This window comes from Ranitomeya imitator, chromosome 1, assembly GCF_032444005.1.
Source record: "Ranitomeya imitator isolate aRanImi1 chromosome 1, aRanImi1.pri, whole genome shotgun sequence".
Lineage (NCBI taxonomy): Eukaryota > Metazoa > Chordata > Amphibia > Anura > Dendrobatidae > Ranitomeya > Ranitomeya imitator.
The window spans coordinates 910,868,201-910,894,762 of record NC_091282.1 but is presented as its reverse complement, the minus strand read 5'-3'; the positions used below and the strand labels follow the sequence as shown (position 1 = coordinate 910,894,762).

The window sequence follows — 26,562 nt, the reverse complement described above, 5'->3', positions numbered from 1 at the left end:
ACTGTCCGTCGGGTGGAGAAAATGTTCAGAGGAACGTTTTTTCTGCACGTCGGATAGTCGCTCAGCGATGGCGCTGCCCGTCGGCGGCTGTAATGGAAGCCTATGGATCCGTCGCTGGCTGTGAAAAGCAGGAATCCAGCGACATATCCCGTTTTTCTCTTCTGAGCATGCCTGGAAGGATTGTCTAGTCAGGGGAATGTTTTCTTTCTCTCTCTCTCTCCCTCTCCCTCCATTCAAATTATTATTATTATTATTATTATTATACATTTTTATAGCGCCATTTATTCCATGGCGCTTTACATGTGAATACGGGGCAAATATAGACAAATACATTAAACATGAGCAGATAACAAGGCACACGAGTACATAAGGAGGGAGGACCCAAATTCAGGCAGTGCCTAATTCAACACATCTAACGCTTCCGTAAAAAAAAACTGGATGCGTTACATCAGTTTTCCACTATTTTTTTTACATCTGTCAATACGTCGCAATGACGCATTCTGACGGCCGCCAGCCGACGGAAGTGTGAAAGAAGCCTTAGGCTATGTGCACACGTATTCTTGGCCACTGCGTTTTTGCTGCAGATTTATTACGGATTTACCGCGGTTTTTCTGCGGTTTTACAACTGCGGTTTTCCAAAGGGGCAGTTGTAAAACCGCTTATCCGCAGAAATAAGTGACATGCTGCGGAATGTAAACCGCTGCATTTCCGCGCGTTTTTTTTCCGCAGCATGTGCACAGCGTTTTTGGTTTCCCACAGGTTTACATTGAACTGTAAACTCATGGGAAACTGCTGCGGATCCGCACCAAAATCCGCATCGTGTGCACATACCCTTACTCTTTGCCACATTGTTTTTTTTTTTGCCTTCCTCTGGATCAACATGTTAGGGCATTTTAGGTGAGGCTATGGGTTGAACTAGATGGACTTAGTCTTCCTTCATCCTTAAAAACTATGTTACTATGTTACATTAAAGAGTGCCAGCACACAGGGGGGCGCTATCCAGCAGCTGAGCAAAACCAACATATTTATATACTTTTTTTCTTAAAAATTCACTAATAATTTGGTATTCCTATACTGAGTTGAGTATGTAGGAAATTATACAGGAAAGCTTCACTATAGCCCCCTGTTCTTTACTAGTTACAGCAAGTAACCAATTTATGTCCCTCACCACCCTGCTAAGTTACATTAGTTGTCATTCTTTTTGGTGTCTGTTTTAGAGAAATTTGCTGCGAGTTATGCTTTCCAGGCAAGCAAAGTGCTCTAGATAAGCATTGCCCACCTATTAGGCCTGGCATGTGCGCCTAGTGAAAATGATCTAAAGGACGTGGACCTCTTTTTTTTTTTTTTTTTTTTTTCAGTTTGGTGAATCCTGTATAAAATCTTAGAGATAATTGTGTGTATTTTACCTGCTTCTCATTTATTTCCATGAAAAGTGTTCCTTTCATTCCTGCTGACTGCATTGTGATTAATACAAAGTGGTAGCCCGGTCTGTTTTATACCTGCACTGACTCCCAGCGTATAGTCATATTGTGTTACTTACAATATTTTGTTTAATTTCTTTTTCTCTTTTGCCTTAGTGCATAGAAAATGTGTCAAGGCAAGACTGCCCTATATGTTTAGAGGTGAGTAATGGTAAAGTTAGTAATGTAGTACACTATAGTAAACCCAGCACGGTTTTATCTGTTTCTCAATGAGTATTTTTTGGGAATTGCTATTGCACATTTTTACGTCTTTTTCTAGCACTGCTTTGGGGCACACAATTGAGAGACGCAAAGATAAGCCAGTGTATTAGAAATCGTCTGGAAAGGCAAATGGATCCAATAAGTATGAGGCTCTTGAGTTTACATCATAAACCAATGCTAATTCCTGCTCCACTGTATGTAGACATAAGTATTATCCTGTTTATAACAGTTACTTTACTGTCTGGATTTATAAGTGAATGAATGAGTGGGTATGCTATGTGAGCTGGATGCCCTGGAGATATGTGCTCGCTCTTCAATAAATAGTCTTATTGGTGTATATATTCCTCTCTAAAGCCTGTTTGCATCACTAGTAGTCACTGCTTCTCCATTAACCCCTTCGACCCAAGCCTGTTTTCACCTTCCTGACCAGGCAAATTTTTACAATTCTGAACAGTATCAATTTATGATATCATAACTCTGGAACGCTTCAATGGATCCCACTGATTCTGAGAGATTTGTTGAAGCATACCAGAGTTATTACCACATAGGCTGTGTGCACACGATCCGGATTTAGTGCGGATCCGCTGCAGATCCGCACTGTGATTTGCAGTACAATGTAAATCAATGGGAAAAAAAAGCTGTGCAGATGGTGCGGACAAAATCCGTGCGGAAACGCTGCGGATTTAAAAGTTGTGCATGTCACTCCTTGTGCGCGGATCTGCAGCGTTTCTGCACCCTTCCATTATAGAAATCTGCAGTGGCAAAAACCACGGCAAATCTGCACCTGCGGTTTCTGCCAGGAGATGCGGATTTTGTGCAGAAAATAATGCACCCCATTCCTCAACGTGTGCACATAGCCATAAAGTGACACTGGTCAGATAAAAAAACAATGGCCCTGTCACTAAGGGGTTAAAGCAAAAAAAAAAAGTGCTGTAATAGTGCATCTTTAAAACTTTGTTTTGCTACTTAAATACAGAAAGCAGTAAATTGCATGCTGTAATCAATCAGCTTGCTGATCCTTGTAGTTTGATAACTGGAGCTCTTCCAATGTCAACCGCTTTATTACTCTCTCTTCCCAACTATCACATAGTAAAGTACATATATATGTTTAGTAATATACACAAAGGCTGTTACTACACTGACAAGGGTAAAAATAGTTTGTAATATCATATAACACACACGTTTCCATGCTGCACACCTCTATTCTGACCCAAGCAAGAGTTTTGCCTCCCTTGCTTTATCCAGGGCAGTGGTGTACCAGGAAGTGGAGGAGCACTGATTTTGATGCATCACCACATCAAAACGGGTGACCCCTTGTAATTGAAAGGACAGTTGTGCAATACGTGCTGATTGTGCACATGCTCTAGCAGCAGCATTGGCGATACTCACCACCAGATGTGGAAGTGAGTACGGTCAAGGAACCCCTCTCAACAACTTCCTGGGGGGTAGGATACATAGTATATGACATGATCTTCTCCGCCAGTTAGCAGCTGTATACAGCATCTTGAGACATATACTATAGTACTGTCAGACTGCATCAGAAGATCTGTATAAGTTTGTTAGTTGTTTGACAGATTGTGAGATCAAAGAGGGTGTTAATACATACAGGAAATCGAAGGAATAATATAATAATAATAATAATAATAATTTTTATTTATATAGCGCCAACATATTCCGCAGCGCTTTACAAATTATAGAGGGGACTTGTACATACAATAGACATTACAGCATAACAGAAATACAGTTCAAAACAGATACCAGGAGGAGTGAGGGCCCTGCTCGTAAGCTTACAAACTATGAGGAAAAGGGGAGACACGAGAGGTGGATGGTAACAATTGCTATAGTTAATTCTGCTAGAAAACTCCCTTGTTTTCGCTGAAATCATTACGGAGCTATAAAATCTCACTCATTGTTTAATTATCTTGCAAACTTTTTGTAGAACAAATACACTATTTAGGTTTAGTGACATGGGACTAATAACTGGTGATATAGGATGCAAGGATTGCATTGTGCAAACTGCAGATTGCTTAAAAAGAATGTGTCATCAGCAATTTAGCTCTTTTTAAAATCAGGTTTTCTAGTTACTTATATTTTAAAAATAAAATTTCTATTCTTTATTTCAATATCACTTTATTAAAAATTGAAATCTTGCAAATTTCACAGTGGCCACTGAGGAAATTTTAGTCTCATGCCTCCTGTTTCAGAAAATCCACATATACTGTACATCAGCAAAAATAAAAGGACTCAGACCCTATCTTTGTTGTTGAAGCATCTAATTGGCAATGTAATTGTGAAGTGAGAGGAAACTGTGACCTCACCTACTGTGATGGTGGCTCATGTGTTATCAGCTGTCCATAGATGTGTTACCTGTTATTTTAATCTTACCTGCGATGATATTCAGACTTCGGAAAAGTCTTCTGTGATGAAAATTGCAAAATTATATTTTTTTAATACAGATCATGATATGAGAAGAAAATTGCCAACATTTTAAAAGAAAAACACATGCAACCCAAAAAGCCGACTTAATCAGCAGATAATTTTCTGATGGTGCATTCCTTTTAAAAGAAAACTTTACATATGCCACTTTATACCTTAGATGTTCGTTTGTCTATCTGCACTTTGGATAACTGCCTTCCAGGTCCTACAGCGGGGATGGGGAACCTTTTTTCCCCGACAAGGGCCATTTGGAGTTTTATATCATTATATAAAATTATCAACTTGAAAATTGCTCTTTTATATTTGATAAACAATTAACTCGACCCTAATGTGATGACTGGAATTGTGTCTCTTTGTTGCGGCGTGTGAAGGTAGGTGGTGTTGATGTTGCTTCTTGCAACTGCTTTTCTAGGTTATTGTTGGTCTGGAGTGCAGTCAATTTGTTTTGTAAAGAACTTGCATCCAGGGGTGAACCTAGCCTCTCTGCTGCCTGAGGCGAAAGGAAAAATGGCACGACCCCCCCCCCCCCCCCTCCATACACACACACAGTCCCTGCTGGAGGGGGGATGGGAAGGAGGGAGGGAGGAGGGGGGCAGGCACTTGACCCCGGAGTTATATAAAAAAAAAAAAAACCTAGCAGCGCAAATCCAGTTACCGTATATACTCGAGTATAAGCCGACCCGAGTAGTATAAGCCGACCCGAGTAGTATAAGCCGACCCCCCAAAAGTAAAAATAGATACCAATAAAAGTAAAATTAATTGAGACATCAGTAGGTTAAGTGTTTTTGAATATCCATATTGAATCAGGAGCCTCATATAATGCTTCATAAAGTTTGATGGGCCCCATTTGATGCTCCATATTAAACTATGCCCCATATAATCCTGCATAAAGGGTAATAAGGGCCCCTTAAGATGCTCCATAGAGATATTTGCCCAATATAGTGCTGCACAAGTGTTATGGCCCCATAAGATGCTCCATACAGTCACTTGCCCCTTATAGTGCTGCACAAGTGTTATGGCCCCATAAGATGCTCCGCACAGCCACTTGCCCCTTATAGTGCTGCAAAAGTGTTATGGCCCCATAAGATGCTCCGCACAGCCACTTGCCCCTTATAGTGCTGCACAAGTGTTATGGCCCCATAAGATGCTCCGCACAGCCACTTGCCCCTTATAGTGCTGCAAAAGTGTTATGGCCCCATAAGATGCTCCGCACAGCCACTTGCCCCTTATAGTGCTGCACAAGTGTTATGGCCCCATAAGATGCTTCGCACAGCCACTTGCCCCTTATAGTGCTGCACAAGTGTTATGACCCCATAAGATGCTCCGTATAGTCACTTGCCCCATATAATGCTGCACAAGTGTTATGGCCCCATAAGATGCTCTGTATAGTCACTTGCCCCATTTGCTTTTGCTGCGCTAAAAAATAAATCACATACTTACCTCTCTTCGCTCAGGACCCCGACACTGGAAATATTTACCTGCTCCTCGTGCGGCTCCGTCTTCAGCACTGACTTTCAGCAGAGGGCGCGCACTGACTACGTCACCGCGCCCTCTGACCTGAGCGTCACTGCCAGAGGACGCTGAAGACGGAGCCACACTGGAGCGAGGAAAGGTAAATATCGCGCAGCGCTCCCCCTCCCCGTATACTCACCTACTGCTGGCGCTGCGTCCCTCCTTCTTCCACTGCTGCATCTTCTTCCTGTATTGAGCGGTCACAGTTACAGCTCATTACAGAAATTAATATGCGGCTTCACCCCTATGGGAGGTGGAGCCGCATATTCATTTCTGTAATGAGCGGTACCATGTGACCTCTCAGTGCAGGAAGAATCTGCAGCGCTGGAAGAAGCAGGGACCACGCCGGGAGTAGGTAAGTATAATACTACAGAATCTGCCGCCCCCTCTCTTCTGCCGCCTGAGCCAAAGAGCTCAAATCGCCTCATGGTAGCAGCGTCACTGCATACTACGTAACTGGGCAATATACTACGTGGCTGGGAAATATAATACGTAACTGGGCAATATACTACTTGGCTGCGCAATATACTACGTGACTGGGCAATATACTACGTAACTGGCCAATATACTACGTGGCTGGGCAATATACTACGTGGCTGGGCAATATACTACGTGGCTGGGCAATATACTACGTGGCTGGGCAATATACTACGTGGCTGGGCAATATACTACGTGGCTGGGCAATATACTACGTGGCTGGGCAATGTACTACGTGGGTTGGGCAATATACTATGTGGACATGCATATTCTAGAATACCCGAGAATCGTGCCACCTTCTAGTCCATATACATAATTGTCTAAGGGGTACTTCCGTCTGTCTGTCTGTCTTTATTTGGGACTATGGTAAGTGGCCCTGCACTTAGTAACCCGATGGTTACCCGGGGACTTCGGCATCGCTGAAGACAGTTTCAACGATGCCGAAGTCTTTCCCTGGATCGTTGGTCGCTGGAGAGAGCTGTCTGTGTGACAGCTCCCCAGCGACCACACAACGACTTACCAACGATCACGGCCAGGTCGTATCGCTGGTCGTGATCGTTGGTAAGTCGTTTAGTGTAACGGTACCTTTACTGGACTGCTTGCTGTACTTTTGATAAAATCAGGAGATTAGCAGTAGAGGCCTAGTAAACTTGCTGCTATGTAGCCTGGAATATTCATGAGATCTGTATAACCTTGACCTATGTACAGTGTATATGTAAGGTTGGTATCACATTAGCGTTTTGAGGAGCTGCGGAGGGCTGCTTACTTCCTCTGTGAAGCCCTGCCCTCGGCCGCACCTCCGCCGCTAGCTCTGCCTACTTGTGCATGCGGCCTGCGTACCTATCTTTAACATTAGGTACGCAGGTCGTGCAGCTGTATGCGGATGCTTCTGCATGCGTCATTTTGACGATACGGCGACCAGCGTAGGATGCAGCTGGTTGCAATTTCTTTTTTTCTCCGCATCGACAAAACGACGCATGCGGAAGCATCCGCATACAGCCGCACAACCTGTGTACCTAATGTTAAAGATAGGTACACAGGCTGCATGCAGAAGTAGGCAGAGCTAGCGGTGGAGGTGTGGCCGAGGGCGGGGCTTCACAGAGGAAGTCCGCAGCTACTCAAAAGCTAGTGTGAAACTAGCCTTAAGCTGCCAATTAAAGGTATGGTGGGTTGGTTAGGAAAAACCTAGTGATTGATTTTCCTTAAGAAACTTAACCTGACAATCCAGATGAGTGGCAAAGCCTGTAAAACATATTTCCTCAATATAATGTCCATTCTGCACATTTTAAAAGCCATTTCATGCCCTAACGTTCATGCTGATCTTTTTCCATTATCTGTGAATGGTGTTTAAAGACCACATCTACGTGGCTTATACTGTAAATTGCCAAGGTTTTCCGTGCAGCATCAATGCTGTGACATCTGAACAAGCCTCCATACTATTTATTTTGCAATAAATTATGGAATATTGAAAATGCAACGGATGATATATTCTTACATGCCTGGACTCTGTTGTGGAGTACACGTAGCATCAGAATGTGCCAGAGTAGACTGTCTTGTATCTGTGAGTGCTGCACATAAAATATTACCCTCTGTGTGATGCCTTTCTCTACAGGATATACATACCTCCAGAGTTGGCGCTCGTGTTCTCCCTTGCGGGCATCTCTTGCACAGGTGAGAATGTACATGATTCAGGCTATTTGAGTTTGACATATCAGCTGTCAAGTCATTGTTTCTATGGGATTGAACAATTGCCAGAGTGCATCAATATTTATCATAGAAATCAAGGGATGATGCATTAAAAATAGACAGTCTGTTCATTTGTTACTGCTTTTTCAATCCTCTCCAGAGTGAATATTCTCTAGTCACTGCTAATTACGCTTACCCTCGCCCGTGATGTCTATAGCGTAATAGTACAGCATTGTGTAGGAACTTAACCCTAATGGTACCTTATTACAGTGCTGTGTGCAGAAAGGTTAAATAGGCTGAGCAGCAATGCAAACACAACCCATAGATAATATTGTTGTGGTTTCTTTTATTATCTTATTATTTTTAGCACCAATATATTCCTTAGTAGAGATAACAATCTAAGGTTGCCATCACACTATCAGTATTTGATCAGTATTTTACATCAGTATTTCTCAGCCAAAACCAGGAGTGGGTGATAAATACAGAAGTGGTGCATATGTTTCTATTATACTTTTCCTCTAATTGTTCCACTCCTGGTTTTGGCTACAAATACTGATGTAAAATACTGACCAAATACTGCTAGTGTGACGGCAGCCTAATTTCCCGAACTATCTCATATACATGCTTATACAATTCCTTTGCAATTGTCACATTTATATGTGTATGAAGTGCATAAATGAGATGTATACAGTTGCAATTACAATTATTCAACTCCCATTGCAAATTATGTTTATTGGTAAAATTTACAAACTTTTTGTTGATTTGTAGTAAACAAATGAAAAAAGAACAATTTAAATAGCTCAACTCAACTAATGTAACACGTGGTCACTACAAATTCAGCACAAATTGCCACTTTTAAGAACTGCTGAGTCTCATAATTATTTATCTCCTTCATGACAAGAATCTTTAATACTTAGTAGAGCCCCTTCAGCATTTATTCCTAGAGATACAGTTGGAAATGTAGTTCTCAAGTTAAAAGGAACACTGGCTATACAACCCGAACATTTAAGATATCACCGGCTGTCACTAGATTACTAGGGAGGCAGGTGGGCAAAAAAAAAACCCTTGAAAGACTAAAGAAAACGTACAGCATTTAGGAGCATACTAAACACTAAAGGTCTCCTTGCCCAAACTCCGTTTTACTTACCCAGAGATCAGTTGCAATACAGTCATGGTCAAAAGTATTGACACCCCTGCAATTCTGTCAGATAATACTCAGTTTCTTTCTGAAAATGATTGCAAACACAAATTCTTTGGTATTATCTTCATTTAATTTGTTTTAAATGAAAAAACACAAAAGAGAATGAAGCAAAAAGCAAAACATTGATCATTTCACACAAAACTCTAAAAATGGGCCAGACAAAAGTATTGGCACCCTCAGCCTAATACTTGGTTGCACAACCTTTAGCCAAAACCGCTTCTGGTAACCATCAATGAGTTTCTTGCAATGCTCTGCTGCAATTTTAGACCATTCTTCTTTGGCAAACTGCTCCAGGTCCCTGATATTTGAAGGGTGCCTTCTCCAAACTGCCATTTTTAGATCTCTCCACAGGTGTTCTATGGGATTCAGGTCTGGACTCATTGCTGTCCACCTTAGAAGTCTCCAGTGCTTTCTCTCTAACCATTTTCTAGTGCTTGTTGAAGTGTGTTTTGGGTTATTGTCCTGCTGGAAGACCCATGACCTCTGAGGGAGACCCAGCATTCTCACACTGGGCCTTACATTAGGCTGCAAAATTTGTTGGTAGTCTTCAGACTTCATAATGCCATGCACACGGTCAAGCAGTCCAGTGCCAGAGGCAGCAAAGCAACCCCAAAACATCAGGGAACCTCCGGCATGTTTGACTGTAGGGACCGTGTTCTTTTCTTTGAATGCCTCTTTTTTTTCTCCTGTAAACTCTATGTTGATGCCTTTGCCCAAAAAGCTCTACTTTTGTCTCATCTGACCAGAGAACATTCTTCCAAAACGTTTTAGGCTTTTTTAGGTAAGTTTTGGCAAACTCCAGCCTGGCTTTTTATGTCTCGGGGTAAGAAGTGGGGTATTCCTGGGTCTCCTACCATACAGTCCCTTTTCATTCAGACGCCGACGGATAATACGGGTTGACACTGTTGTACCCTCGGACTGTAGGGCAGCTTGAACTTGTTTGGATGTTAGTCGAGGTTCTTTATCCAACATCCGCACAATCTTGCGTTGAAATCTCTTGTCAATTTTTCTTTTCCGTCCACATCTAGGGAGGATAGCCACAGTGCCATGGGCTTTAAACTTCTTGATGACACTGCGCACGGTAGACACAGGAACATTCAGGTCTTTGGAGATGGACTTGTAGCCTTGAGATTGCTCATGCTTCCTCACAATTTGGTTTCTCAAGTCCTCATACAGTTCTTTGGTCTTCTTTCTTTTCTCCATGCTCAATGTGGTACACACAAAGACACAGGACAGAGGTTGAGTCATGTCAACTGGCTGCAAGTGTGATTTAGTTATTGCCAACACCTGTTAGGTGCCACAGGTAAGTTACAGGTGCTGTTAATTACACAAATTAGAGAAGCATCACATGATTTTTTGAATAGTGTCAATACTTTTGTCCACCCCCCATTTTTATGTTTGGTGTGGAATTATATCCAATTTGGCTTTAGGACAATTCTTTTTGTCTTTTTTTCATTTAAGACAAATTAAATGAAGATAATACCAAATAATTTGTGTTTGCAATCATTTTCATTAGGAAAATGAGTATTATCTGACAGAATTGCAGGGGTTTCAATACTTTTGGCCATGACTGTATGCTCAAAATCATGTCTATATGAGCCACAGATGTTTCCTGATTCTGTTTTGTGAACCAGTAAAAGAAAGCTGGCACTTTTTAGGTCCATGGATCAGCAGTATGTCTGGAGGAAGAAGACTGAAGCATACACTGAGAAGGGCACCCTGCCTATAGTGAAATATGGTGGTGGCTCCGTGATGCTGTAGGCTTTTTTTCTTCCACTGGCACTGAAAGCTTGCAGCATGTGGGGGCAAGATGAATTCAATCAAGTATCAGGAAATCCCAGAAAAAAACAATGTCTTTTGTGAGGAAGCTGAAGCTTGAGCATCATTGGACCTTCCAACAAGACAATTATCCCAAACATACCTCAGTCCACCAAATCTTAGTTTCAGAAGAATTCCTGGAAGATTTTGGTGTGGCCTTCTCTTTACTGGAAACCCATAGAAAATCATTAGGATATGAAGAAGGGGGTTGAAGTACACAAACACAAGAATTTTAGTGAACTGGAGGTCAAATACCCATGAGGAATGGGCTAATATTCCTCAGGAATGCTGCCAGAAACTGGTGCTTGACTAGGCATCATGTTTGCAGCTGGTCATGAAAGCCAAAAGTTCTCTTAAGTGTTAAAAACACTTAGGAAGGGGTTGAATAATTACTCTGGTCAGTAAAAGTGGCATTTGTGTTAAATTTTGATTAAAAAAAAAACCCTGTTGTATTATTTGTGTTGAATTATTGCAAATTGTTCTTGTTTGGTTTCTTGCAAACAGCAGAACTGTTGTACATTTTTCCTAATAAACCTGATTTGCACTTGTGGTTGAAAGAAAGGGAAAAGCGATTGTTTTGACTTTTTGTTATGTGTATCTCATTCCAGAAGTAGGTTTATCCTAATGTAATCTTCCTGGATTCTGTGCATTTGGGTGATTATGATTAGGTCCTGCAGAATCTAATTTGCTATTGTTTTGTTGTGTCCCTCCAGTACATGTTATGAAGACATGCTAAAACAGTAAGTATATTACAGCGCTCATTGCCTTAAATGCCATTTGTGCATCCTGGCAGAATGTCTGAAACTGAATCATAGCATTGTACGCTGAACAGTATCTGCCTGCCATTTACGTCTGGGTTTTAAATCTGGCCTTTTCTGCATACCAAAGCGATGAAACCGTTTTTCTAATCTGATTTGATACTAATTTCTGTTGACCTTGCTTTTCATATGGGACTGACCTTCGTTTGGCTTGACTGGTCTGCAGAATTGAATTTCTTAAGAACAGAACACATCAGGATGCTGCATTAGGAGTACTGTTTTCAGATCCTTTATGCATAGTAATGTGCACTCTTTCTAATCGACATACCGTATGTCACTGAGTGCAATCATTCACAGCAATGTCCTACATTTGCATTGCTTTATGTTCTGCATTATAATAATTCTCCTTTATATGCAGTGCTGTTGTGTGCTGAAGGTGGCCATTGCAAAGGTGGGGTGAAAACAGCTATACACATTACATCGCCCCAAATAATACACTAAACAGGCATGCTATGACTATGGAGGGAGGAGAAGGAGCTAAATGACCTCTCTAATGCAGGAGACGATTGGCTGGAAAATCCATCATGACTGATCCATCTCTGACAATGGATGGTCGCTAGGTATACTAGTGTGCTGCAGAAATCCGGATCTACGAAGAGGAATCTAACGGTTATGAGTAGGGATAGGCGGACTGCTTGAAGTTCGGGTTCTGGTACCTGATCCAAACTTTTAAAAAAAGTTTGACTCTGTTACCAGAACAGTACCCAAACCTCCACACTATCCCCACTGAATAATCGATTCATTTGCTTTTCTCTGTTTGTCTCTTTGTTTGTCTGTCTCTCTTTTTGTCTCTTTTTTTATCTTTCTCTCTTTTTGTCTTTCTCTTTTTTTGTCTCTTTTTATTTTTTTGTCTCTTTTTGTCTCTCTTTTTGTGTCTCTGTCTCTCTTTATCTCTATTTATCTCTGTCTCTCCTTGCCACCACGGACTTCCCCTGAACACTGCATCAGATTTCAGCAGAAAGTCTGTGTTCAGCGTTCAGGCCCGAACAATGATTGTCCGGTACAAGCGCCAAACATTTCTGTCCAGGTTCACCCATATCTGGTTATGAGCAGTTTTTGTAGGATTATTTTTTATAATGCTGCTAGTATAGAAGATTAGTGTTTTTATGTTCCCCTCACATACTATTAGATAAGAATTTTTGCAAAAGGAAATTATGCCATTTATAAAAATGAAGAGAACCGTGTAATATTTTTCTATCAAAAATATTTTTGGCTGTAAAACTAATAAAGCTTCACCCCCTTTCATTACAGGGGATACAGATGTCCACTATGCATGCGTTCTGCCCTTGATATGTCTAGGACCTGGAACCAACTTGATGAAGAAGTTGCCCAAACACCAATGCCTCCTGAATATCAGAATATGAATGTTGATGTGAGTGAATGAACAGATTCACTTAATACATGCTAGTTAAATTCAATTACATTTAAGAATCTTCCAAGCACTAATGATCGTTTAGACTAGTCGTACATTGTGTGGCTACATGCAGGCTGAGATGGGTGGGCGTTTAATAGTCTGTTTAGACAGGCAAATCACACTTCCATGCGCACAGAACGATTGTTAACACAATCGTTTTGTGCACATATAATATTGTTCTTGGCAGCAAATCTCCTGTTTACACCACATTAATGATGCGAAACGGACAAGACATGTGCATACTATGATTTTATTTGTCCGTTGTGCACATGGACCTCACCCTGACCAGAAATACGGTCTTCTGCATGTAGTTTAACCCCTTAGATCCCTTTCACACATCAGTTTTTTGCTCTCAGTCGCAATCTGTCGAATTTTGGAAAAAACAAATCCGGCGACTGATGCCGCCGGATCGTTTTATTCTCAGACTTGTATTAGTCGTCTTATTTCGCTTTAATTATTGTATTGTTAACGTTGTTACTTATGACTGTTGTGTTTGTTAAACTGTAAAGCGCTGTGGAATATGTTGCCGCTATATAAATAAAGATTACTATTATTAACAACGGATGGCCTCACGTTTCATCCGTTGTTCGCCAGATCCGTCGAAAATTGTTTGTCCGGCAGGCGGAGACAATGGGCACGATTTTTTGTGTACGTCGAAAAAATGGACAGTGGCAGATCCGGCTACAGATTCCGTTTTGTTTTTTTAACTCAGCATGCTCCGATTTATTTTGGATCCAATTAGCCTCATCCTCTAGTCGGATCCGTCGAAAAAACTAATCCGTCGCATCAGTTTTCCACAATCTGCGACGTTTCCGTCGAGCTAACAGATTGTGACTGACGGCAAAAAACTGATGTGTGAAAGGGGCCTTTAGTAACCAGGACAATTTTTACAATTCTGACCTCTGTCACTTTGAGGTTATAGCTGTGGAACGAGTGAATGGATCCCACGGATTCTAAGATTATTTTTTGGTGACCTATTGTACTTCATGTTAGTAAAATTTATTCGATATGACTTGCGTTTATTTTTGAAAAAAATAGAAAGTTAGCTAAAATTTTGCAATTTTTAAAATGATGATTTTTGTGCCCTTAAATCAAGGAGTCGTGTCACACAAAATAGTTAAATAACATTTCCCACATGTCTACTTTACATCAGCACAATTTTGGAAACATAATTTTTTTTTTTGTTAGGACGTTATAAGGGTTAAAAGTTCACCAGCCATTTTTAATTTTTCCAACAAAATTGACAAAACCATTTTTTAGGGACCACCTCGCACTTGAAGTGCGTTTGGGGGGTCAATATTACAGAAAATACCCAAAAGTGACACTATTGTAAAAACTGCACTCCTCAAGGTGCTCAAAACCACATTCAAGAAGTTTATTAACCCTTCAGGTGCTTCACGAGAACTAAAGCAATGTGGAAGGAAAAAATGAACACTTGACTTTTCTCACAAAAAATTTACGTTCGACCCAAACATTTTCACAAGGGTATCGGGAAGAAATGGACCACAAAATTTGTTGTGCAATTTCTCCTGAGTATGCCGATACCCTGTATGTGTGGAAAAGCCACTGTTTGGGAGCATGCAGGGCTCAGAAGGAAGGGAGCACCATTTGACTTTTTGATTTCAAAATTGGCTGGAATCAATTGCGGGCTCCATGTCGCATTTGGAGACCCCTACTGATGTGCCTATGTTGGGGGAGGATCTGAAGTGACCCTTCCCGGTTGACTCAGTGATTTCCAAATTGATCCACAGGGTGTTGACAGCAACTGAGAATGACCAGACAGAGACATGTCTCTGTTTGGGAGGATCAAAAGCAAATCCCTAATCCGGTTTGTGTCGCACTTTTTATAATCTTAGCAAGTTATACTTCAACCAATAGTATAAAAACACACTTGCAACACTTGACCTATAAGAATACAGAAAAACCGGAAACTACATATATGGCCGTGTCTACGTGGCATAGGAAAAAAACATAACCGCTCATGCGTCAAGGTCTCGCAGAACAATACACCCTCAGTCTCATATCTTGTCCAGGCTGGAACAATGTGGCCCCACAATAACTATGAACTTTTACCTAATTAAGTAACAGAATTTATCTTGTACACAACAAGATGGAGTCACAAGCACCAAATGAAGCCCTTTAGTTTTGATCTTAGTTTAACCTTTCACAATCCCTCCGGACATCTCTGGATGGATGGATATAGATATAGATATATATATAGATAGATAGATAGATAGATTTTATATATATATATATATATATATATATATATATATATATATATATATATATATATATATTGTACATTCACACTGAAGGCATCAAAACTATGAATTAGCACATGTGGAATTAAATACTTAATAAAAAGACTGTGAAACATCTGAAATTGTCTTAAATTCTAGGTTCTTCAAAGCAGCCACCTTTTTGCTTTGATGACTGCTTTGCACACTCTTGGCATTCTCTTGATGAGCTTCAAGAGGTAGTCACTGGAAATGGTCTTCCAACAATCTTGGAGTTCCCAGAGATGCTTTTGCACTTGTTTGCCCTTATGCCTTCACTCTGCGGTCCAGTTCACCCAAACCATCTCGATTGGGATCAGGTCTGGTTACTGTGGAGGCCAGGTCATCTGGCGTAGCACCCAATTACTCTCCTTCTTGGTCAGATGGCCCTTACACAGCCTGGAGGTCTCTTTGGGGTCATTGTCCTGTTGAAAGATAAATGATGGTCCAACTAAACGCAAACCGGATGGAATAGCATGCCGCTGCAAGATGCTGTGGTAAGCCATGCTGGTTCAGTATGCCTTCAATTTTTAATAAATCCCCAACAGCGTCACCAGCAAAGCACCCCCACACCATCACACCTCCTCCTCCATGCTTCACGGTGGGAACCAGGCATGTAGAGTCCATCTCTTCACCTTTTCTGCGTTGCACAAAGACACGGTGGTTGGAACCAAAGAACTCAAATTTGGCCTCATCAGACCAAAGATCAGATTTCCACAGGTCTAATGTCCATTCCTTGTGTTCTCTAGCCCAAACAAGTCTCTTCTGCTTGCTGCCTGTCCTTAGCAGTGGTTTCCTAGCAGCATGAAGGCCTGCTGCGCAAAGTCTCCTCTTAAAAGTTGTTGTAGAGAGGTGTCTGCTGCTAGAACTCTGTGTGGCATTGACCTGGTTTCTAAAATAAGCTGCTGTTATCCTGTGATTTCTGAGGCTGGTGACTCGAATAAACTTATCCTCAGAAGCAGAGGTGACTCTTGGTCTTCCTTTCCTGGGGCGGTCCTCGTGTGTGTGCCAGTTTCTTTGTAACGCTTGATGGCTTTTGCAACTGGACTTGAGGACACTTTCAAAGTTTTCCCAATTTTTCGGACTGACTGACCTTCATTTCTTAAAGTAATGATGGGCACTCGTTTTTCTTTACTTAGTCCTACTGAATAGACTGGCAAGAAAAAAGCTATCAGCTGTGTATCCACCAGACTTCTGCACAACACAACTGATGGTCCCAACCCCATTTACAAGGCAAGAAATCCCACTTATTAAACCTGTCAGGGCACACTTGTGAAGTGAAAACCATTCCCGGTGACTACCTCTTGAAACTCATCAAGAGAATGCCAAGAGTGTGCAAAGCAGTAATCAAAGCAAAAGGTGGCTACTTTGAAGAACCTAGAATCTACTATATAATTGTCTAAAGGTCACTTCCGTCTTTGTCTGCCTGTCCTTCTGTCACGGATATTCATTGGTCGCGGCCTCTGTCTGTCATGGAAATCAAAGTCGCCGAATGGTCGCGGCTGAACAGCCACGACCAATCAGCGACGGGTACAGTCAGGCGGAAAAATGCCCGCTCCATACTCCCCGCAGTCTGTGCCCGGCGCCCGCTCCATACTCCCCGCAGTCTGTGCCCGGCGCCCGCTCCATACTCCCCGCAGTCTGTGCCCGGCGCCCGCTCCATACTCCCCGCAGTCTGTGCCCGGCGCCCGCTCCATACTCCCCGCAGTCTGTGCCCGGCGCCCGCTCCATACTCCCCGCAGTCTGTGCCCGGCGCCCGCTCCATACTCCCCGCAGTCTGTGCCCGGCGCCCGCTCCATACTCCCCGCAGTCTGTGCCCGGCGCCCTCTCCATACTCCCCGCAGTCTGTGCCCGGCGCCCGCTCCATACTCCCCGCAGTCTGTGCCCGGCGCCCGCTCCATACTCCCCGCAGTCTGTGCCCGGCGCCCGCTCCATACTCCCCGCAGTCTGTGCCCGGCGCCCGCTCCATACTCCCCGCAGTCTGTGCCCGGCGCCCGCTCCATACTCCCCGCAGTCTGTGCCCGGCGCCCGCTCCATACTCCCCGCAGTCTGTGCCCGGCGCCCGCTCCATACTCCCCGCAGTCTGTGCCCGGCGCCCGCTCCATACTCCCCGCAGTCTGTGCCCGGCGCCCGCTCCATACTCCCCGCAGTCTGTGCCCGGCGCCCGCTCCATACTCCCCGCAGTCTGTGCCCGGCGCCCGCTCCATACTCCCCGCAGTCTGTGCCCGGCGCCCGCTCCATACTCCCCGCAGTCTGTGCCCGGCGCCCGCTCCATACTCCCCGCAGTCTGTGCCCGGCGCCCGCTCCATACTCCCCGCAGTCTGTGCCCGGCGCCCGCTCCATACTCCCCGCAGTCTGTGCCCGGCGCCCGCTCCATACTCCCCGCAGTCTGTGCCCGGCGCCCGCTCCATACTCCCCGCAGTCTGTGCCCGGCGCCCGCTCCATACTCCCCGCAGTCTGTGCCCGGCGCCCGCTCCATACTCCCCGCAGTCTGTGCCCGGCGCCCGCTCCATACTCCCCGCAGTCTGTGCCCGGCGCCCGCTCCATACTCCCCGCAGTCTGTGCCCGGCGCCCGCTCCATACTCCCCGCAGTCTGTGCCCGGCGCCCGCTCCATACTCCCCGCAGTCTGTGCCCGGCGCCCGCTCCATACTCCCCGCAGTCTGTGCCCGGCGCCCGCTCCATACTCCCCGCAGTCTGTGCCCGGCGCCCGCTCCATACTCCCCGCAGTCTGTGCCCGGCGCCCGCTCCATACTCCCCGCAGTCTGTGCCCGGCGCCCGCTCCATACTCCCCGCAGTCTGTGCCCGGCGCCCGCTCCATACTCCCCGCAGTCTGTGCCCGGCGCCCGCTCCATACTCCCCGCAGTCTGTGCCCGGCGCCCGCTCCATACTCCCCGCAGTCTGTGCCCGGCGCCCGCTCCATACTCCCCGCAGTCTGTGCCCGGCGCCCGCTCCATACTCCCCGCAGTCTGTGCCCGGCGCCCGCTCCATACTCCCCGCAGTCTGTGCCCGGCGCCCGCTCCATACTCCCCGCAGTCTGTGCCCGGCGCCCGCTCCATACTCCCCGCAGTCTGTGCCCGGCGCCCGCTCCATACTCCCCGCAGTCTGTGCCCGGCGCCCGCTCCATACTCCCCTCCAGTCACCGTTCACACAGGGTTAATGCCGGCGGTAACGGACCGCGTTATGCCGTGGGTTACTCACTCCGTTACCGCCGCTATTAACCCTGTGTGACCAAGTTTTTACTATTGATGCTGCCTGTGCAGCATCATTAGTAAAAAGATCTAATGTTAAAAATAATTAAAAAAAAAAACAAAAAAAAACCTGCTATTCTCACCTTCCATAGTACGACGATGCGCTCGCGCCTGCCGCCAGCTTCTGGTCCCAGAGATACATTGCGAAATTACCCAGAAGACTTCGCGGTCTCGCGAGACCGCTAAGTGATCTGGGTAATTTCGCAATGCATCCTGGGACTGCAAGATGGCGGCAGCCGTGCGCGCATCGCGAGAGGTTTGCTGGATCCCACCGGGTGAGTATATAACTATTTTTTATTTTAATTATTTTTTTTAACAGGGATATGGTGCCCACACTGCTAAATACTACGTGGGCTGTGTTAGATACCGCGTGGCTGCTATATACTACGTGGCCAGTGTTAAATACTATGTGGGCTGTGTTCTATACTGCGTGGGCTGCGTTATATACTACATGGCTGCTATATACTACGTGGGCAGTGTTATATACTACGTGGCTGTGTTCTATACTGCGTGGCCACTGTTAGATACTATGTGGGCTGTGCTATATATTACGTGGCCAGTGTTGCATACTATGTGGGCTGTGTTATATACTTCGTGGCTGCTATATACTTCGTGGCTGCTATATACCTCGTGGCTGCTATATACTATGTGGCCTGTGTTGCATACTATGTGGGCTGTGTTATATACTTCGTGGCTGCTATATACTTCGTGGCTGCTATATACTGCATGGCTGCTATATACTATGTGGCCTGTGTTATATACTCCGTGGGCTGTGTTATTTACTGCATGGCCTATATTAACGCATCGGATATTCTGCAATATGTATGTATATAGCAGCCACATGGTATATACCACAGGCCACGTAGTACTCCTATATACTACGTAGCCTGTGCTATATACTATGTGGCTGCTATGTACATACATACATACGGTAAGGAAACACGGCACTCAGTAGATATGAGGGTTGGCGGTGCTCAAGTAGGGTGTCCACCCCGTATATTAAAGATGAATGAAACTTGGCACTCAATTTTTGAGAAGAAAAGCTTCTTAGTTTATTGATGCATCCAGACAAACAAAACCGCTAAACGTTTTCGGTCCACACCGGACCTTCGTCAGAGCGTTTCTTAGACATTGACTGGATGAGGAAGCTAATGAGCCTGAATGAGCGTCAGCCAGAGCACGGGATATAGGAGCTGCAGTCTGCTGCAGGATCACAAAGGAAGGTGAAGCGCCAGAGGAGAGGCACAAAGCCTGGAGGGAGTAACGGCGCTGGATCCTGAGCACTAGTAGTTCAGAGCAGAGGAGAGCGACATCCAGTCAATGTCTAAGAAACGCTCTGACGAAGGTCCGGTGTGGACCGAAAACGTTTAGCGGTTTTGTTTGTCTGGATGCATCAATAAACTAAGAAGCTTTTCTTCTCAAAAATTGAGTGCCAAGTTTTATACATACATACATATTCTAGAATACCCGATGCGTTAGAATCGGGCCACTATCTAGTATGACATATTTTCAGTTGTTTTTTGTTAAGTATATAATTCCACATGTGTTAATTCATAGTTTCGATGCCTTCAATGTGAATTTACAATTTTCATAGTCATGAAAATTCAGAAAAATCTTTAAATGTATATATATAAATACACACACACACACATACACACACACACACACACACACACGATGGTGGCCCGATTTTAACGCATCGGGTGTTCTAGAATATGCATGTCCACGTAGTATATGGCCCAGCCACGTAGTATATAGCCCAGCCACGTATGTCACAGGTTAAAAAATAAAAAATAAACATACTCACCTTCCGATCCGAGGGCCCGTTGTAGTTCTGTCACCGCGCGGCAGCTTCCGGTCCCACGGTGTGATGACGTCGCGGTCACATGACCGTGACGTCATGGCAGGTCCTTGTTGCATACCATCATTGCCACTGGAACCTGCCAGTTGCATGGAGCGGTCACCGGAGCATCGTGAGGAGCGGGAAAGGCAGGTTCCGGTGGCAAGGATCGTATGCGAGAAGGATCTGCCATGACGTCATGGTCATGTGACCGCGACGTCCTCACAGGTCCTGCGCCGATATCAACCCTGGGACCGGAAGCTGGTGCGTGCACCGCACACAGGGCCAGGACTTCTACGGGCTTTCGGAGGGTGAGTATAGGTTTATTTTTTATTTTAAGTCTGTATACTATGTGGCTCTGTGCTGTATACTCCGTCGCTGTGCAATATACTACGAGGCTGGGCAATATCCTACGTGGCTGGGCAATATCCTACGTGGCTGGGCAATATCCTACGTGGCTGGGCAATATACTACGTGGACATGCATATTCTAGAATACCCGATGCGTTAGAATCTGGCCACCATCTAGTATATAAATATATATGTATGTACAGGGGTTGGACAAAATAATGGAAACACCTGGAAACATCAACAAAAGTTAGTTTAATATTATTATTATACATTTTTATAGCGCCATTTATTCCATGGCGCTTTACATGTGAACACGAGGCAAATATAGACAAATACATTAAACATGAGCAGATAACAAGGCACACAGGTACATAAGGAGGGAGGACCCTGCCCATGAGGGCTCACAGTCTGCAGGGGATGGGTGATGAAACACTAGGAGAGGGTAGAATATGGTGTAGGTCCACCTTTTGAGGCGATTACAGCCTCGATTCTCCGAGGTATGGATTCATACAAGGTGGGAATTGTTTCCAAAGGAATTTTTGCCCATTCAGCAGTTAAAACACGCCCCAGTTCTTTGAGCGACGATGGCGGCGGAAATCGACATCTAACTTGAATCTCTGAAATCGACCATAAATGCTCAATAATGTTGAGGTCTGGGGATTGTGGAGGTCAGATGCGATGCTCAACTTCATTTGAATGTTCCTCGTGCCATGCTTTAACGATTCTAGTTGTCTGATTTGGTGCATTATCATCCTGAAAGATGACGTTCCCCTTCGGGAACAGTGCTTGAACCATTGGATGCACTTGGTCGCCCAAAATGCCTAAATAATCTCGGCTGTTAATTCTTCCATGAAGGGATATCATTGGCCTGGCAGATCTCCACGAAATAGCACCCCAGATCATCACAGAACCTCCATCATGTTTTACGGTTGGGAGAAGGCAGTCTGGATGGAATGCTTCTTTCGGCTGTCTCCAAACGTACACTCAGCCGGAGGTCGGAAATAGGGTAAACAATGATTCGTCTGATTATATTACATGTTTCCACTCCTTGAGGGACAAATTCTTGAGGTTTCTACACCACTCTAAACGCTTGGAAACATTTGTCATTGAGAACAGCGTTTTTTTTAATTGCAGCTCTTCCGTGGAATCCAGATTTGTGCAGCTCCCGATGAACAATTTTCGTGGAAACTGGGTTCTGTAGGTGTTCACTGAGCTCAGCAGTGATTTTCAGAGCCGTGGTCTTGCGATCCTCTCTCACAATTTGCTTTAGAGTCCGACGGGGTCTCTGTCAACTTTGACTTTCGGCCAGATCTGTGCTTTGCTGGGGACGTTTTTCCTTCTCTTTCAAACGCAGTCATTACTTTGGAGACAGTACCTCTTGACACGCCAAGCATTCGGGCACTTTCTGTTAAACTAGCGCCTGCCATACGAGCACCAACAATTTGGCCTCTTTGAAAATCCAAGAGGTCTGCCATTGGTATCAGGTGCTCATCAATGTTCTTACAATTATGCAAAACAAACAGTTAATTTACATACACATATCACATAACACAAATAATCAACTACAAAACATTACCATATGTCACGGTTTGCATGTTTATCACAAGTTCGAAGATTATGATGCCAAAAGGTTAGGTGTTAGTATAATTTTGTCCAACCCCTGTAAATATATCTATATATTCCTGAGTTACTTATCCTACCCAATCTTCGATCACCGCGCCTGATTCTAACAGTGATCAGGATTTCAGGATATTTTGACTAGAAAGAGAATTACAATCACTGGTCAATCCGGGGTGTCCGTCCCTTATGAGGTACGGTTTGAACACTGTGCCCCCAACGGAACTACACCTCTATATGACTCCACCCAAGAATCACCCCACCATCAGGGATAACCTCAAATCCTCTTTGCAGCAACAAACACAGGAAAACCACACCAAACGGTCAGTCTGAACCTTATAACTGCCAACTTACCGTGGTTGTCGTGGGGGATGATTAGTCCCAATTTCCAGTGCCTGTCTCCGGTCTGAGGGTTCTTTGTCTTGTTGTCCTGCGGGGGGCAGAAGCGTACCTGTTTGGGGCCCCCACGTTGGGCACCAAGCTGTTGGGGGAGAATCTGAAGTGACCCTTCGTGGTTGACTCGGTGATTTCCAAATTGATCCACAGGGTGTTGCCGACAACTGATAATTAGTTTGTGTTACACTTTTCATAATCTTAGCAAGTTATACTTCAACCAATAGTTTAAAAACACTTGCAACACTTTACCTATAAGAATACAGAAAAAACGGAAACTACATATATGGCCGTGTCTACGTGGCATAGGAAAAAACATAACAGCTCGTGCGTCAAGGTCTCGCAGAACAGTACACCCTCAGTCTCATATCTTGTCCAGGCTGGAACAATGTGGCCCCACAACAACTATGAACTTTTACCAAATTAACAGAATTTATCTCTTTAACAACAAGATGGAGTCGCAAGCACCAAATGAAGCCCTTTAGTTTTGATCTTAGTTGAACCCTTCAAACCTAAACAGTGTAGCCCCCCAATTCTAACTCAAACACTCCCCTAATCCCAACCCTAACCGTAATCATAACCCTAACCCCAACACGACCCTAACCCTAACACCACAACCCTAGCCCCAACCCTAACCCTCGCCCTAGCTCTAACCCCAACTCTAACCCCCTAACTGCAAAGAATAGAAAAATATACATTTTTAATTTATTTTATTATTTGTAACTAAGGGAATGACAGGGGGGGGGGGAAGGTTGATTTACTATTTTGTTTTGATCACTGTAATAGGATCTATGTAGAAATCAGGCTAAATAATGGAGAAGTGGATATGCTGTACTACTGATAAATAAATCCAAAAACCTTAACCCCTTAGTGACAGAGCCAAGTTGCTGCTTAATGACCAAGCCAATTTTTACAATTCTGACCACTGTCACTTTGAGGTTATAACTCTGGGATGCTTCAACAGATCCCACTGATTCTGAGTTTTTTTTTTTTTTTCGTGATATATTGTACTTCATGTAAGCGGTAAAATTTCTTCGATATGACTTGTGTTTATTTATGAAAAAAGCGAAAATTTTTCTATTTTCAAACTTTGAATTTTTATGCCTTTAAATCAGAGAGATATGTCACACAAAATACTTAATAAATTAAATTTCCCACATGTCTACATAAGCACAATTTTGGAAACAAAATTCTTTTTTATTAGGACGTTATAACAGTTAAGATTTGACCAGCGATTTCTCATTTTTACAACAAAATTTACAAAACCATTTTTTGTTAGGGGCTACATCACATATGAAGTCACTTTGAGGGGTGTATATGACAGAAAATACTCAAAATTGACACCAGTCTAAAACTGCACCCATCAATGTGCTCAAAACCACATTATTATTATTACACATTTTTATAGCGCCATTTATTCTATTCATAGAAGGGGCAACATTCAAGAAGTTTATTAATCCTTTGTGCTTCACAGGAACTGAAGCAATGTGGAAGGACGAAATTAACATTTAACTTTTTTTCACAACATTTTACTTCAGAACCTTTTTTTTTCTTTTCACAAGTGTAAAAAGAGAAATTGAACCACAAAAGTTATTTAATTTCTTCTGAATACGCCGGTACACCATACGTGGGGGTAAACCACTGTTTGGGCGCACGGCGGAGCTTGGAAGGGAAGGAGCTCCGTTTGACTTTTTCAACGCAGAATTGGCTGGAATTGAGATTGAACGCCATGTCGCTTTTGGAAATCCCCTGATGTGCCTAAACAGCGGAAACCCCCCCACAAGTGACCCCATTTTGGAAACTAGACTCCCCCAAGGAACTTATGTAGATGTATGGTGAGCAATTTAAACCCCCAAGTGCTTCACAGAAGTTTATAGCATAGGGCCGTGAAAATAAAAAATCATTTTTTCCACAAAAATGATCTTTTCGCCCCCAAATTTTTATTTTACTAAGGGTAACAGGAGAAATTAGACCCCCAAAGTTGTTGTCCAATTTGTCCTGAGTATACTGATACCCCATGTGTGGGGTTAAACCACTGGGTACATGACAGGGCTCAGAAGGGAGGGAGCACCGTTTGATTTTTTTTTTTTTACGCAAAATTGGCTGAAATCAATTGTGGCGCCAAGTCGCGTTTGGAGACCCCTTGATGTACCTAAACAGTGGAAACCCCCAATTCTAACTCCAGCCCTAAACCCAACATATCCCTAACCGTAATCCCAACCCTAGCCCTAACTTTAGCCCAAATCACTTTAACCCAACTCTAACCCTAATTGAAAAATGGAAATAAATATATATATATTTTTTATTTTATTGTTTTTCCCTAACTAAGGGAGTGATAAAGGAGGGTTTTATTTACTGTTTTTTTTTTTTTATCACTGTGATAGACCCTATCACAGTGATCAAAATGAAACAATAGGAAAAATTTCCTATTGTTGCCGGGTGCTGGTCTGCAGATCACGGCGGGCGCACTCCACATGCGCCCCCCATTTTCTCCCGGAAAAAGACGCTCGGGGGACTTCATGGGGGATGCCTGGACACCAGAGGTACCGGGGGGGATAATCGGTGGACCCTATTTCTCTCTCCTCTGATGGGCGATCACATCAGAGGAGAGAGAAATTAAATGGAGAACCACAAAATGTTTTATATCTGCTGCTCCATTTTTATAAGCCTAATTTAGGGTTCTGACTCCTTCATTACAATCCAGATAGATCGATATGAAATTTCCTAGCCTTCTTTCCTATTCTTAACTTCTATTTGTTATTAATGTTGTAAATTGTAATTTTATTTTCTCTCAGATTCTCTGCAATGACTGCAGTGGAAGATCAACTGTACCCTTCCATATTTTAGGGATGAAATGCGATGGTTGTAAATCGTACAACACCACACAAGAAGGGAAGCCTCTAGCACAGACAAGAACTGAGTAGTCAGTGGAGGCCTGCATGTTTGTGTTTTCATCAGACCAAGAAAGTAAAAATAGCTCAAATAGAATGAATGAAAGATACAGCATATTTATTATAATGATGACGATAAAATTGGAACCTCCTACATTATTGTCAAAAATGTCAAATTTTAAAAATTGTCAAATTTTGGATACAGATGTACCGTATTTTTCGGACTATAAGACGCACCGGACCATAAGGCGCACCCCAAATTTGGGGTGAAAATTGCAGAAAAAAAGATTTTTTATAAGATGGGGGTCCGTCTTATTGTCCGAATTTACAGTATCTTACCTGAGGGCTGGCGGTGGCAGAGCAGGGTCACAGGAGGCATGGTGTCGGCAGAGGTGGGGAGGTGCTGGGATGAGGAGGTGCTGGGATGAGGAGGCGCAGTGAGAGGTATGGTGTGAGAGGGGTCCCTTTCCCCGGTATGGTGATGCAGCAGCCCGGTAAGCAGCAGAGCCGGTTGAATCCTGCGGTGGCAGAGGTGCGGCAGCAGAGGTGTGGCGGCAGAGGAGGCGCAGTAAGCGGGGTCCCTTTCTCCGGTGAGGTGATGCAGCAGCCCGGTAAGCAGCAGAGCCGGGTGAATCCTGTTGTTATCGGTGGGGGCGGCCATATTCCTGAGGCCGCGCGTGTGCAGATGAAGCGCTCTGCTTCCCGGGGCTTTAGGAAAATGGCCGCGGGAGGCCGCGCGTGCGCAGATGGAGATCGCGGCGGCCATTTTCCTGAAGCCCCGGGAAGCAGAGCGCTCCATCTGCGCACGTGCGGCCTCAGGAAAATGGCCACCACCACCGATAACAACAGGATTCACCCGGCTCTGCTGCTTACCGGGCTGCTGCATCACCTCACCGAAG

General features: G+C 44.1%; 1 protein-coding gene across 1 annotated transcript in view; it reads left to right on the top strand.

Moving 5' to 3' along the window:
• The window catches only part of RCHY1 (ring finger and CHY zinc finger domain containing 1), an 80,604-nt gene extending 54,762 nt beyond the window's left edge, over positions 1–25,842 (top strand). The window contains exons 5-9 of the mRNA XM_069743502.1: positions 1,578–1,622; positions 7,720–7,778; positions 11,526–11,552; positions 12,882–13,002; positions 25,568–25,842. Coding sequence (XP_069599603.1) covers positions 1,578–1,622; positions 7,720–7,778; positions 11,526–11,552; positions 12,882–13,002; positions 25,568–25,696 — 381 coding nt within the window. The 3' untranslated portion in view covers positions 25,697–25,842. The remainder of the gene's footprint in view (positions 1–1,577; positions 1,623–7,719; positions 7,779–11,525; positions 11,553–12,881; positions 13,003–25,567) is intronic.
• The last annotated feature ends 720 nt before the right edge of the window (positions 25,843–26,562 follow it).